At 39.0% G+C, this 16,518-nt stretch overlaps 1 protein-coding gene across 1 annotated transcript in view; it reads right to left on the minus strand.

Annotated features, from left to right (window-relative positions):
* Window positions 1–820: 820 nt before the first annotated feature.
* rab2a (RAB2A, member RAS oncogene family) overlaps window positions 821–16,518 on the minus strand; it is a 77,619-nt gene continuing 61,921 nt past the window's right edge. The window contains exons 7-8 of the mRNA XM_072571579.1: window positions 9,250–9,318; window positions 821–1,971 (exon numbers count right to left, since the gene is read on the minus strand). Of these exons, the coding sequence (XP_072427680.1) occupies window positions 1,876–1,971; window positions 9,250–9,318 (165 nt within the window). The 3' untranslated portion in view covers window positions 821–1,875. The remainder of the gene's footprint in view (window positions 1,972–9,249; window positions 9,319–16,518) is intronic.

The following is a 16,518-nucleotide window of genomic DNA, read 5'->3' on the forward strand; positions in this document are numbered from 1 at the left end:
TACTCAGCACACTCCCAAAATCAAGCAGAATTCAAGATTTCTTCTTTGCTTTTCTCCATGTTACAAAACAAAATTATTTCAGCATTAATTTACAGTTTAAAAACTTGCATGGTGAGAGGACATTGAAGCAGCTCTTATGGATGTAAGATTTTGCGAAGTCTCAGAAACATCTGAAATTCCATGATGTTTTAACAGAACAAAATGCATTAGATGCTAAAATATTTACCTTTTTATACTGATTTGTAGTGTGGTTAAAAAAAAACAAACCATCGCATAATATTTTAATGATCCTACTCGAAAATGTTAGCAGCCTTTGGCTACATTCACTTACCTGCATTTGAATAAGTGACAGATGTGAACACCATAGCAGGCAAAAGGCCTTAACTGAACAGCACCCTAGGGCAATATTACATGCCGACAATCTTAGTAAGGTTGTCAGCAGTTCTGGAACTGCTTTTCTTATTTCAAATTGAAAACAGAATCATGCAGATGCTGTTGTAAGGAGTGACATTCTAACTAGAGATCAGTGTCGTTGAATATGTTCTTATTGGCAACCATATCATTGTAATTTTACCTCATTCACTTCAATATACTGCTTCCTTTCTGCTTATTTATCTTAAACCAGCTTTGCTGATTAGCCAAGTACTTTCCAGTAGAATTAAAAAATTGTCCAAAATTAAAGCCATATTTGATTGTATGAAAAAAATGAGAAGCTCATTTAATGCTTAAGACCACCAATCAATTTAAATAGTCTTGGCTTATAAACAATACCTTATTGACTGTGTATAGATTTGGGTTCACAGAACTATAGCCTGTTCAGTTTGTCAGGTTGTTTCATTTTGGCAGGTTTATTAAGTTTATCACCCCTGTACAATAAACAAATCTTCACTGAAAACAGAATAGACTACAATGAAAGAAATGCTTTACACCACTTTTACATCTAATTTTAAAGCTAGTGTTTAAATTTACTAATCAAAGAAATACATGCAGATAAAAATGTATTGTGTAATGAGAAAAAAATCTACTTTTTTTAAATGCACCATCCCAAACATAAAACAAAAGAACTTTCTTTCAGCTGCCATTTGTTTTAATCTTAAGCTATTCTTTAAGGCAAACCACTGATCCATTTCTGTTGGGGTGCTCTAAAGAAGCAAAATAGACAATTTGGCATTAAAACAGATGATATGAAATTTCTAACAATGTACATTTACCAGGAGTTACATTTGCGTGTTACGGTGGTAGCATGGGAAGGGAAAGCATGTAGTATTGAGACCAAAAGTCAAACCATCTCAAACTCAGAATAGACAAAGCTTTAGTCTAGAACAATACTGGCATTTTAAGCTGAAGTAGTTTAGAAGACACTGATGGTCTGCTTAACTATAAAGGGCTTTCAGCTTGGCCAACATACGCCCCAAGCTTCTATTTGAACTATATATACACAAAGTGGATGATAAATACAGAATTAAAACAGTCCTCTAGCAATTCTCCACAGCATTTGAAATTTGACAGCTTTTACAGTTTGATGTTATGAAACAGTAACAGGAATAGGAATTTTAACCCACACAATTAAAATATTCAGATGTGATTTGTAGTGTTTAATACAATTCATTTTGTAGTCAAGGGCAAAGTAGGCAAAAGAACAACCAGAAAAAAAAACTGTAAATAGGTAAGAGTACAATTTTCAAATCCTGTCTAAGCAAATATTAGCTTTCTGCTGAGAACAGTATGTACGACAAGTTTTACAAGGTTTATGAAGGACTTCCCAGATATCTCCTATTATATAAACCATATATTAATGGCTTCATGTTTTGGACTGGTGTAGGAGAGGGTGAAAGGTAATAGGCCCAAATCAAGCAGATAGATAACTGAGCAATCTCAACAGCAACCTCCACCAGCCTGTTGCCCTCCATGGCTGCCTGAATGTGACGCATTGGTAGCAGCGTGCTGCGGCCCAATTTTGATTCCATTTGCCTTGAAGAGAGAGAAAATAAAGTTACAAAGTGGCATACATGGAATGGATTCAGCACATGGAAATTGTCAGTAGAATTTTGCAATCACCAAAGCATTTTCATCCTAGTAAATACCAAACTACTGCTGAACTTAAGCATATTTTAGAAGTCCATTAATTCTGCCTAAGAAAATGATCTAGATCACAACCAGGTCTTCAACATAACACTGAATGGATTCACCACAAAATGAATTCCTCAAGTTTACCACGGTTACTCATTTAGAATGAGTTCATTTCCCATTTGTCACTTGCAAAATAAGCTGGCATTATTTAATGAATTTGGTAGAGACAAACCAAGTCTTACATTTTCTTTGTTTCATCAAAAACTGGTTCAAAGCTCAATTTGTAGCTTGAGTATTTGCCTCCCCATGGTGACAGCATTAATTATGGGACATTGCAAGAAACAGATAATTAACCATTTGAAAAAGATAATTACATCTTAAAGTTTTGGACATACCCAATTTGATATGTTGGCTACCTGGGAAAGAACCTTAAGCAATCACCTGGCAAAGTAATTTAATTATATTCCACATTTCATATGGTCCATTCTAGTTTTGTTTACAGTAAAAAGGATCAATTAAGAGAGGGGTGTGGAAGGAAACTTTTAAAATACTGACATGCTAAAGATTAACCCCACAAGTCAATGACATGCATGAACAGAGTGCTCTTATTGTTAAAGTTCCAGACTACAGAAGACAATGTTAAGGTCAATAACAGTTAGGAAGAGAAAAGAAATTTATTCAGCATACAGCCTAAGTTTAGTCACTTACTCTAGGTTAGTTTTTCATCATGGGAGTTGTGTTCTCCAACTTTTCTACTTAATTCTAAACTTTAGTTTGACGGAACTAGGACAATTTACATAAATTTGACATTTTAGATGACTCAGACATCTGTGAGAACAAGCAGAATTTCCTTACATGTTTTTGCTAACTTGAATTTCAAAATAATCTTAACACTGCATTCATTCATGCAGCAGCAATAAATGCAACTGAACAAGTCATATAAACACAATGGCCACAACAGGTCAGAGGCTGGGAATGCTGCAATTAGTAACCCAACTCCTGGCTCCCTACAGCCTGCCCACCATCTACAAGGCACAAGTCAGGACAGTGATGGAATACTCCCCACTTGGCTGGACACGTGCAGCTTCAACACAAGCAGTTTGACACCAACCAGGGCAAAGGTGCCCACTTGATTAGTACCACATCCCTTTCACTCCCTCCACTACCAATTCCCAGCACTGTGTCCGACTATCCGAATTTCCAGTGCATCTTGCAAAGATCCTCAAACAGCACCTTCCAAACCTATGACCACTTCCACCCAGAAGGACAAGGGCAGCAAATATATGGGAATGCCACCACCTCTAAGTTCCCCTCAAAGCCACTCACCATCCAGACTTGGAAATACATTACCATCCCTTCACTTGTCGCTGGGTCAATATCCTGAAGTTCCTTCCTGAAAGGCATTGTGGATCTACCTATAGCACATTGACTGCTGTGATTCAAGAAGGCAGCTCACCACCACCTTAAGGGCAACTAGGAGATGGACAATAAATGTTGGCCCAGCCAGTTATGCTCATGTCCCACAAATGAAAAAAAAAACAATTTTAATCAAATTGTAATTAATATACAAATACTACTCCTGCTAGGGCCCAAAGCTCCACAGAAATATCACTTTGGTCTATGACCAACCCTTCTGCCAAATACAGCAACATTTAGATGGTAATGTGATGGTGTATGATGCATTTGGGCAAGTGATAGAAGCTCGTGCTCAACATAAATATCTTACAAAACCCCACTTCCAATTTTGCAAACAACCCCATTTCCAGTTTTACTACTTACAGGCTGCATGATTTTGCTCTTAATAGCTTCAACCTTCAAGATGACTTCAAACTAAAGGACTGTACAATGAGTAAATGGATATATAACTATACTATCCAGAGTGGAGCAAAATCTCAGATTTCTAAGGCTGCAAATGTGATTTGTCTTTACAACTCTTAGCAGAGGGGAAAAAATGGAGAGACAATACTGGCAGACAATGAGATCTGAAGTTGCCACTTGATATCTCCTGCTAATAAGGTGAATTAGTTCAGGTACTTCTTTGTTGTTTCCTGGTCAATTTGCCAAATGACAGTGTTCAGGTTCAAGTGTGGAATATGCCTACAGCAGAATTTTACATTGTCATGAGTATTTTTTTGGAGACACAGTTAGAAAACGAAAGTCATTTCAAAAATATACATATTAATTATGTACATGGATACAGCAAAAAACACATGAAATTATAAACCAATTTGCATATACAGAATGTAAAATTCAGCCTCTATGGTCATCTGAAAATAAATAATCCAGCTTCAGTTATCCACAAAATATAACTCTCAATCACATAATTGCATGAACAGTTTTATATCCCTAATAAATGACCAGACAGCTTTTGAAAAATGAAAAACAACCTACAATAGTCATTATATAACTCATGCTGAACAGGTGCTCCACATAAATAATTCCCTATTGTGTAAGTGAGCAGAATATAAAAAATGCTGATTCTCCAGGCACCAATTCTTTTGCCAGTTTGAATCAACTGTACATGCCAAGAGTACGAGTGTTCTATGTCATCAATAATCTCAACACTCCCCAAAGACATGGCAGTCTGCCAAGAACCCACACGCGTTGCACAGAGGACTTTCATTCATCAAACACAGACTTATCTCAACACTTACCAGTTTAAGTGGTTACACCTTAAACCTACTTTTTTTGTAGAAGTCATGGTTAACACTATAAAGTTTGCTTCGAAGAAAAGCACACTATGATAAATCTCAGGTTTTTCTAATGCTTGGCAGTCCGTCCATTTTTACATTAGCCTTGGGGTTTCTGGCAGCAGTTTTGTATTGACACCAGATGATGTGGTTTAAGTTCACTATAACTCCTTATTGAATACATGCCCCATGGCTCACTAGTTTCACCCATCTGAAGCAGAGTCTTGGCACTCAGCCAGGTAACAAATAATGAGGGCTAATGGCTACCAACAACAAATCCTGAAGCATCAGCAAGCAAAGATGGCAACTTATAAAATATCTCAAAACATGTTTTCTTTAAAATTGTACAGAATGTCACTGACATTGCATAATTATAATAAGATATTGTTAACAAAATAAACATCCTTTGTTAGGATCCAAAATAATGCACTTCCTTTGCAATCTATTATTTTAGAATTAATTTTATATAGTAAATCCCAAAAATGCAATTCTGCAAAAAATGTGCGCTTCACTCAATTTTGTTTGTCAGGGTCAGGGGGCACAAGCTCTGACCACCATGGAACTTGGACAGAGTTATGACAGCTGTATCCCTGCGAACAGAACCCTGCTCTCTCAATTCTCACTGAAGGGTTGCAACAATTTTCAAACCTTAATGAGGTCACAGTGAGAAAAGTTTGGAAATTCGATTTGAACTGTTTTAATCAAGTCAATAGAAGCAGCTTTCCAACTGAAGCTGTCACAATGTTATCTTGATTTTGTTCCAACAGAAAGGGCAAATGCAGAATGTCTTCAAGAATTACAACAAACTTACTAAAATCAAAGGATCATTCTACTTATTGAATAGAAACAGCCAACAAGGTAATAATAGGTAGAACAACTTTGTGATATAACCTCCCCATAGGTATGGAACCTATTTTACTTGAATTCTAGAGATCCATCCCTCTTGCAGTCACATTCCACACAAACTATAAATTCAGCTTCTGCTTTACAATAAGGGATACTGCATTCCTGTAACTAGAACTAACCAAGTGTAAAAGCAGCTTTATGGCTACTGAAGGGTTGATGCAGATATTACGATGGAATCCCCAACTTGAAGCTTAAATAACGTTCAGATTTAAAAACAGCAATGGACAAAATTTGTTCAAAACAGTTAAATGCTACTTCAAGTATAACAGATTTAATTACAACTTCCACTAAGAACTGAAAGAGCATCACCCATAAACATTAGAAATGGTGTGTATTTAGTTCTTGGCAATGACTGCATTCTATTACAACTACTGCTGTATATAGGAAATATATTTAACAATTCTTCAGAATGTGTATTTGAATCAAGTTTATAAAATATGACAGAATTAAGGCAAGGAAAAAGCATTGCTTTTTATTATTTGGAGAAATGAAATTCTCATCAAAAATTACCCATAATGATTTGTCACAGTTATTTGGAATGACTGATTAGGTCATTCTGTTCTGTTGGGGCAGCATGGTGCCTCAGTGGTTCTCACTGCTGCCACACAGCACCAGGGTCCCAGGTTCGATTCCAACCGCGGGCAACTGTGGTGTTTGCATACTCTCCCAGTGTCTGTGTGGGTTTCCTCCCACAATCCAAAGATGTGCAGGTTAGGTGAATTGGACATGCTAAATTGCCCATAATGTTCAGGGACGTGTAGGTTAGGTTCATTAGCCTGGGGTAAATATTGGGAGGGAGAACGGATCATGGTGGGTTACTCTTTGGAGGGTCAGTGTGGACTTGTTGGGCTGAAGGACCTGGCTCCACACTGTAGGGATTCTAGGTCAGATAATACATCTACTTCAAACTGAAGACAGAAGTGGTCATAGATCACAGACTTTAATTAGCCAGTATCAACTAAGAAAGGTGGAATACCAAACTAGCAAGAATCAAATTGTGTTGCATCCTGCTTGTGTTACCAGATTGATTTTAGAGTTGCAGAATATGTAAAATTCACATCTTTCTTCAAATCCAATATCAAAAAGGGGGAAAAAAAAAGTTATCCAGAGATAATCCCACCATCTATGTGCCTGCCCTTAACCAGACTCAAGCCTAAAGATAATTCAAAGCTCATGGCTGTAGCTTGCTCAGGGGAAGATCATGGCACCCACAATAACGGTCTAGACACTTTGCCCACACAAAAAAAAAGTTTATCTCAGGTAGGTGACAAGATGGCCTTCAGGAAAGAGGAATATAATCCTATTAATGATGCACTGACATTTCCCATCTTTTAGCATGCGCTTCAAGTGAAAGGCAACATTGTTTAAATTGCATTATTACTGTCCAATTAACATCCACTTTCCCATTTACACTGATAAATACTTAGGTCAACACACCCCTTCATGTGTCAGATCTTGCCTACTCAGTGCAGAAACTACTGAATGATTCGACCAGATTATACATCTGGATCTAATTGACAACTTAACTGTCAAAGAAACCAGACCATGGCTTTATGTCACCAACTCAAATTTATAGCATTATTAAATCAATAAATTTGTACAATGCTGCTGCTTTAGGAACAGTAGCCTGTTCTTCATGGCAAAACATTTAATCTTCAATATACAAAACACCTTATTCACCTGACACTAAAGCTAACTTGAACCAACCATTTTGATACGGCTCCAGCTTTAGCCTTGTGTTTGTTTGGTCAGATCACCCTCTAGTGTTGGATCAGGAGATTACTCCAAGCAGGATGCATTTCTAATGTAAAATTAAAACTTCAACTGGATAGTGCCCAACTGATGCCCTCTTTTTTAGAATGTTTGGGATAGCTGACAAGTATTCACATACACTGGTGTTCCCAAAATAGGGCATACCCCTAAGGCAGCAGTCATCTGGTAATTTTTTAAACCTCTGATCCAAATGGACTCAGGAGATTATCCATCAAATTTAACTACAAAAGCAATTTGAACATGAGAATTTACTAAATCAGAGAATAAAGGAAGAGCTAAAAACTTCTTGTGGTGCAACAGCAATGCCCCAACAGCTGAACGAGGAGACCTGAGTGCAAGTCCTGGTGCTCCAGACTTGTGTAATAACATCACTTATAGGTTGATTAGAAAGCATTTATGAGGAGATACCAGCAACTTCCAACTTACATACCCAAGAGAATGCAAAGGGATGCAAAGGAGTTCAGCTCAGATTTTAATCATATCCAGTTGGGCCATCCAATCATAACAGATCATCTGACTTGTACTGGTGTTAAAGAATGAATGGCGTAATGGGTATAAAGAGATGGACCAAAGGAAATTTTTTTTTTATTACTGGCCCTGTAGATATCATGTTGGAGGGAAGGTGACAAAGGTTTCTCCTAGAACCAAGAGCAGCAAAATTTTAAATGCAAAAGTACAGTGGCTCAGTGGTCAGCACTGCTGCCTCACAACACCAAGGACCCAGGTTCAATTCTAGCCGCGGGAGACAGTGTGTAGAGTTTGCACATTCTCCCCGAGTCTGCAAGGGTTTCCTCTGGGTGCTCGGTTTTCCTCCCTCAGGCCAAAGACAAGCAGGTTAGGTGGATTGGCCATGGGAAATGCAGGGATAGGGTGGGGTGACAGCCTGAGTAGAATGTTCTTTGGAGAGCCAGTGTGGACTTGTTGGGCTGAATCTAGGGATTCTATGAATTCTAATGATACCAAGACTTCTTAAAAATGAAACTTGCTGATGCAGATAATGCATTATAGCAGCTATTTGGAGAAAGGTGTCTCTGGGCAGGGAGCAAACAGAAAAAAAAAGTAGTGAAAACCAAATGCATCTTTGTAAATACTTGCATTTTCCCTTTCTCTTTCAAAAGAAAGAGCACCAAGCAAAATAAGTTTTAAAAAAAAAATCACAAGTTATCTTTACAGGATTTTGATCAACCAATTCCTGCTGGTTGTAATAATTTCACAAGAATGAACCAATGATATGCCAATGAAGCCAAGGTAGTTCTTTATATAAAGAAAGAGAGCAGAATCATTCCTTCTGGGTTTATTTTCAAGAATAGGAAGGGTTGGGAGGGATATGGGCCAGGTGCTGGCAGGTGGGACTAGATTGGGTTGGGATATCTGGTCGACATGGACAGGTTGGACCGAAGGGTCTTTTTCCATGCTGTACATCTATGACTCTAGTTATGGAAATTCAAAACCAAACAAGTCCAAACATAGACTACTGCACAGAGTTACTATTTCTTCCTGTTAATCCACAAAACGTCATCATTGGTTGCTTTTATTCCTTGGTTCCCCCCTCCCACCTCAACCTATGATGTTGAATTTCCTTTAAATGTGAGTAATACGTTTTGAGAAAGAATCAATTTTGACTTGAAGGAAAAATTGAGATTTCTACAATGAAGTTGTAAGATATTGAAATAGCTTTCCTCACTAATACAGATTTTCCTTTGACTGACATCAAGTCACCTACAGATTTGAGAATCATACATATTAAAACAACAATGTGGAGTGATGTCAGTTTGAAATTGATGACAAAATTAAGCAAAATCATTTTTACCTCATTATTTATGTCAAAGACTCCTTCCTGTATTTTCTCATATATCTCCCTCGCTGTGTTAATAAATGCCTGAAATTAAAAAAGTACAATTGTTAAAAAATTTCAACAATTCTTATTTCCATTAGTAACTTCATACATAATCAAAGCACTGAGAAACTATATACTGGGAAAGAGTGGTGCAGTAAATTGTTACACTATCATTTCACCTTTGGGAGCAGAATTTGAATCCAGCTTCAATGGTCTTTCCCCATACTATAAGTGACCATATCAAAATTAATTGGAATAATCCAGCTCCAGTGGGCATGATTCCAGGACAAAAAAAAATGCTCCTATTTCAGCCCAAGCTAGCAGCATAAATGTTGTTTCAGCAAAGCACAAGGATGGCTGGGGTTAGAGATCCCAACAATCTCAAATTAGATCTTAAAATTTAAGAATTGTATGCTCAAGTACCATATTACAGCAGAATCTACAGAAGCGTGACTATCCAACCTTTCAATCTGATTAATTTAACCAAAGTATAAGGACTAAAAAAAACCTGACAAGGCATTTCTCCTTGTGGTTAGGGTTAAATAAATCTCAGCATCACATGCACATAAGGTACATACCCATTTGTAGTTACACTTTAGAATGTGGAATAATATAAACACATCAGAACAGATTGGGTTTCAAACATAGGCTAAGGACTTGGGCCTATCGCAGCTGACTAACTCTGAACTAGCACTAATGGAGTTTTAATGTATAAATGGGTAGCTGGAAAGGGCAGGGTCGGAAATGGGAACACAGGCTAGCGTAAGAATAGGAAATTCATTCAAAGGAAAAGCTAGGCTACGAAAGAAAGCTTAAAAAACTAACATTAGAATGATTTGGAGATGCCAGGTGTTGGACTGGGGTGTACAAAGTTAAAAATCACAACACCAGGTTATAGTCCAACAGGTTTAATTGGAAGCACTAGCTTTCGGAGTGACACTCCATCAGGTGGTTGAAGCAGCCTGAAGGAGCAGTGCTCCGAAAGCTAGTGCTTCCAATTAAACCTGTTGGACTATAACCTGGTGTTGTGTGATTTTTTAACTTTAAACATTAGAATGAGAATTCTAAAATTAGTATGAACCAGACAGAGTCTAGGAGGTAAATTTCATGGAGATCAACTGTGAAAATGACAGGAGACATAAACTAGAGACACGGTAAAAACAATGACTGCAGATGCTGAAAATCAAATACTGGATTAGTGGTGCTGGAAGAGCACAGCAGTTCAGGCAGCATCCAACGAGCAGCGAAATCAACGTTTCGGGCAAAAGCCCTTCATCTTTATTCCTGATGAAGGGCTTTTGCCCGAAACGTTGATTTCGCTGCTCGTTGGATGCTGCCTGAACTGCTGTGCTCTTCCAGCACCACTAATCCAGTATAAACTAGAGACACACCTAGTCAAGTTCGGCAGAGTGACCTGGTGAAACAAAGGGAGGGTGAGAAGTAGCGAAGACAGTTAAATTGATGGTCCTGATCTATAGCCATTATAAAAAAACAGTAAGGGATATCCCTATTGTAAGATACTGGGAAAACGTGGGAATACAATTATTGAAAAATCCCTATAAAAATGCAGTTTAGAGAAGAGATAGATGAATCAGGTACAGACAGTGAACAAGACAGAAGGCAGAGATAATGAACATACTCGTTTAGGTTTGCAGCAGGTCAAGGAGAAAAAAAAATGGGGATGGCAGAGTGTGGGGGGGGTCATGTTACACAGCAATTGGAATTACAGCAGGAGTGTGTATATCGCTGATGGCAAATATCAACAAGCTCCACCATACAGGGTACAAAGATCCTGCTGCTGGGGAGCAATGGTTTTAAAAAAACTCAATCCTGTTCTCCTTCCTTAGAAAACAGGAAGAAAGGAAGTAAAGAAGAAAGACCATTTTTCAATAGGAGAAATAAAATTAAGGATAATTTGCAGAGTAAGAGAAACAGCAAAAGGAAGATACATCGTACAGTTCTGCTCCTCCATTGAGGAAACGGGATGAGAGAAAAGAGAGTTAAAATACAGAGATGAAGAACTGCAGTGGAACAAGTGCATTTGGAGTTGAAGGGAAGACAAATCCTGTTGTAAAAGAATGGAGATCAATTTATGGGAGGGGCTAAAAAAAAGTTTAAAGTTTTATTCTAATCATCTTGGTCAGTTGGCAAGAGAAGGGCAGAGCCAGAATATGCCATCAGGCAAAGTAGTCCTGTTCAATTTAAGATGTACATCCAGGAAGAAACTCAGGAGAAGTTGGCAGCACTCAGAGCAAGTGGCCCAGTACAGGCTAAGGCGGGGATAGGATAAATGGTCTGAATTACAAAACTGATAGGTGTTTGAACCTTGATTGGTAAGCCCATTATTCCACCTGCAGCAATGGCACCGGATATTACTGTGTTTATTTTCAAGACAACTTCCTATTGCAATAAAAAAGGGCCGAACAAAACAATTGCAATTTCTAATGAACAGAACGTATGCAATTTTATGCTTGCCTTTGCCTGCAGCAATAAAACTGTTTATTTGTTAGTGCATTATAGAGTTCAGCCATTACTGTTGGAACCTCAGGATATTAGTAAAGGCTATGTGAATAATCAAAAAAAGTGTATATTTAAAAATCTCAAGAATTTACCTCAAATCTCGTTTGTAGGGTACTCTGGGGAATGATATGCTTTCAAATGTGTTTGGGCTCTGAATAAGTGAATTTGGCTTCCAGCCAGTGCTAAACTTAATACTTCCATATTTCAACTAATGCTTCTCTGTAAAAGAGAACCTATGTTTTGAATAATATATACTTTACCCCAATGACTTTACAAATTACACTAATTGGAAATTACAGTTTCAAGTTCCATATTCTTCTACACAGATTGAGTTCCACGTAGGGGTCTGCAAGTCACTTATTCACATGGCAATTCAAACATTATGCTGAAAGTCCCCAGACTCCGTTTTGATAAGTTTATGTACACAACCACTTAACTACCAGTGTGTATGACAGAACCTGTGACATGAGTTCTTACATTATTATACATTTCAATTAGGCATATGCCTGACATGTTTAAGAAACTGCTCACTGCCAGAGGCAAAACAGGAGTTACTAGAGTCGGGTATAATATACAGATGTTCAGCCAAATTTGGATTAAAGGATCAAATTTATGGCATTAAAAACTTATGAATACATGCAGTCCTTTAATCATTTCCCAGTAGCTCCACAACTGCTTCAATTTAGTTTCATTAATTACTAGCAGACACTTTTGACACCTGATGGTCAACTTTTCATATTTAAAATCTAAAATAATCAGACTTATGTTATTCTCTCAAGTGAGCAAGCACGACCATAATGGCATAGGGATTATACTGTGTTCTGGCTCACATTTACTGGAATGAACGTTATGATTTAATTGGGTCACATAAGTTGAGAGCTCACTATGTATAGAGGCAGCTTTGTCCCCTAAATTATAAGGCTCATTAAATGTCCAACTTTGTTGGTTGCAAAGTACTTTGGCATATAGATTATGAACCATACTAGCTAAATGGGAATATGAATATGCCAGTAAACCCATACGGCCTGCCTTTCAATATGATCATGGGTGATCTAGCACCAATACAGTTTTCCTACTCACCCCATAAAAACCAGGAGGTCACTTAACCAGAAATCTGTCAATGTCTACCTTAATTATACTCAGACTGAACTTGAACATCACTCTGCAGTAGAGAATTCCAATGGTTCACAACACCCCAAATAAAAATGATTTCTCCTCAGAACACAAGTTGCATTCGCCTAAGCTTTAAATTGTGCATCCAGGTTCTAGATCACTCAACTGGGGAATTACTTTACTTGCAACTACCCTATCACAAAGTGGCCATCTTTCATTCTCCGAGACTCTACAGAATGTGGGCCATGTTTGCCCAATCTCTCCTCTCAGTCCCACCATCCCAGGAACAAGTCTGGTGAACTTCTGCTGCACTCCCTTCATTGAAGTCTCTTTATCTTATCAAATATTAAAATTGCAAACAGTACTCCAGTACCATCTAGCCAAACTTCTATACAGTTGAAGCAGAAACTTTACTATCCCGGTACTGAAACTCTGAAAACACACCCTAACAGAGTCTTCCTAATACCTTGCTGCATCTGCACATTAGCCTGGAGTGATTTATTGACAAGAAAATATATAATTCTTTGAAAGTTGCATTAGAGACACAGGCTGGTTAAGGTATTTTAGCATGCTTGCCTCCATTACTCAGACTGAATAAAGGACTTGGATGTAATGTTGCAGTTGTACAGGACGTTGGTGAAGCCACTTTTTGAATAGTGTGTATAGTTCTGGTCACCCTGCTAGAGGATGGATATAATTAAAATTGAAGAGGGTGCAGAAAAGATTTATCAGGATGTTGCTGGAGGGTTTGAGTTACAGGAGAGGCTGAATAGCAAAAAATCTTTTCCCTGGAGCAGAGGCTGAAGAGATGATCTTGTAGAGGTTTTAAATAAAAATCACAAGGGGTATAGATTAGGGAAAAGATTTTTTGCTATTCACTTGAGTAGGGCAGTTCAGAAGTGGAGGCGAGAGGAGAAAGTTCTAAGGGACCATATGGGCAACTTTTTGCAGTGGGTAATTTCTACGTGGAATGAACTGGCAGAGGAAGTGGTAGATAGAACATTTAAAAATGTTGAGGTGCCGGTGTTGGACTGGGATGGAAAAAAAGTTAAAAGTCACAACACCAGGTTCTAGTCCAACAGGTTTATTTGGAAGTGCTAGCTTTCAGAGCACTGCTTCTTCATCAGGTAGCTGTGGAGCAGGACCATAAGACAGAATTTATAGCAAAAGATTACATGCAACTCAAATGATATATTGAGCAAACCTAGAGTGAACAAAGAACAAAGAATAAATACAGCCCAGGAACAGGTCCTTCAGCCCTCCAAGCCTGTGCCAGTCCAAATCTACTGTCTAAACCTGCCGCCCAATTCTGAAGCATCTGTATCCCTGTGCTCCCTACCTACTCTTGCATCTGCCCAGATGCATCTTAAATTAATCTTCAGAAATAGAACCAGTCTGATTCAAGTTTGGAATACACCCAGATTGTAACCTCACACCTTTAAATATACTGTCTGAGCTAAAAGGAATCAGATGTATAGCACGGAAACAGACCCTTTGGCCCAACTTGTCCATGCCAACCAATTATCCTAACCTAATCTAGTCCCATTTGCCAGCATTTGGCCCATAACCCTTGGGCTACAAACCTCATTCCTGATGAAGGGTTTATGTCCAAAACATCGACACTCTTACTGCTTCAATGCTGCCCAACCGGCTGTGCTTTTCCAGCACCACATTCTTCGACTCTGCTTTCTTTACAGATGCTGCCAGAGCTGTATTCCTCCAGTAATTTCTGCTTTTGTTTCGGATTTCCAGCAGAGTCAGATGTATACTATGGAAACAGACCCTTCGGTCCAACTTGCCCATGCTGACCAGATATCCCAACCTATCTGCAGTTCAACCAGTTTGTCCAGTTTGATGACACACTGGGCCAGGTGCGACTTGAATCCAAACTCTTACAGGGCACAGACACTATCAGTATGCTACATGACCCTAAGCCAACATTTACTGTCCATCCCTAATTGCTTGAGGATCAATGAGCTGCTTCAGCCGCTACAGCCATGTGGCAAAATTACACTCAGTACTGTTCGGAAGGGAATTTCAGGATTTGACCCAGTGAGTGAAAGGACAGTTCTAACGGCATATGCATCTGGTGCCTTGATCTTCTGGTTTGTCAGCAAGGATTTAGAGGGAGCCTTGCTGCAGTATATCTTACAGATCGTACACATCATTCACTGGTGAAAATGTTTAAGCTGGTGTATTTTTTTGGACGGACTAAAGTTTGAGCATTGTTGAAACTATACTCAAAGCAAGTAGGAATGTTACATCACACTCCTGACTTGCACCTTGCAAATGGGATTTGCAGAGTCTGGCTGAGGTACTCACTGTAGAATTCCCAGTCTCTGACCAGCTCTGGTCACAGTGTAACATGCTGCCTGCCCAGGTATGTTTCTGCTCAACAGTAACCAAGATGATGATGAGGGTGGGACATAACAATGGTAATGCCAGTGAACATCAAGAAGAGATGGTCAGATTGTCTTGTTGGAGGCAGTTATTGCCTGGTACCCATGCAGCACAAAATGCAAACATTGTTCATTAGCCCACGTTTGAACATTTGTCCAGTTCTTGCTAATTACAGACAAAGACTGTTTCAGTATTTGCAAAGTTGTGAATGGAACTGAATGGCACTACAACCACTGAATATTCCAACTTCAAGGTGGTCACTGAAAGCAGCTGAAGATTAGATTAGATTAGATTAGATTACTTACAGTGTGGAAACAGGCCCTTCAGCCCAACAAGTCCACACCGCCCCGCCGAAGCGCAACCCACCCATACCCCTACATCTACATCTACCCCTTACCTAACACTACGGGCAATTTAGCATGGCCAATTCACCTGACCTGCACATCTTTGGACTGTGGGAGGAAACCGGAGCACCCGGAGGAAACCCACGCAGACACGGGGAGAATGTGCAAACTCCACACAGAGAGTCGCCTGAGGCGGGAATTGAACCCGGGTCTCTGGCGCTGTGAGGCAGCAGTGCTAACCACTGTGCCACCGTGCCGCCCAAGATGGTTAGCTCCAGGACACTAACTTGACAAACTTCTACAAAATGTGCTGTGGCTGAGATGATCAGCTATGAGAAACCTTCACTATCTTTGTGCTAGGTATGATTCCAACCAGTAAAGGATTCTACTTCCACCTAGCCATGGTTGCAAGATCTCCTGGCTGTCTATAGGACACCACTTCTGCCTTTTAACATGTAAATCTTGTGTTGTAGCTTCAGCAGGTAGCCAACTCATTGTAGGTATATAAATATCACCATTCTAAAATATATTTGGTGTTGCACCTACCATTCTTTCCCATACTGACTTTGACAGTAATGGATGAGGGAGGAATATGGAGCATGCCATTACAGATTATGGCTGAATGCAGTTCTATTGCTCGTGTCCACAATACCTCACTGATGAACTGTTACATGCATTCTGAATCTAACCTATTTATCATGGTGGTAATTAACACAATGGAGAGCATCTTCAGTGCAAAAATGGGACTGTGTCTCCACAAGGGCATATACAACTTACAAACGATGGATTTGATGAGCATGACTATGCCAAGCTGCTGCATGAAAAACTGTCAAGAAATTTAATGGATCACTTTGCTGGTGCCTTA

The sequence above is a fragment of the Chiloscyllium punctatum genome, chromosome 5, assembly GCF_047496795.1.
Source record: "Chiloscyllium punctatum isolate Juve2018m chromosome 5, sChiPun1.3, whole genome shotgun sequence".
NCBI lineage: Eukaryota > Metazoa > Chordata > Chondrichthyes > Orectolobiformes > Hemiscylliidae > Chiloscyllium > Chiloscyllium punctatum.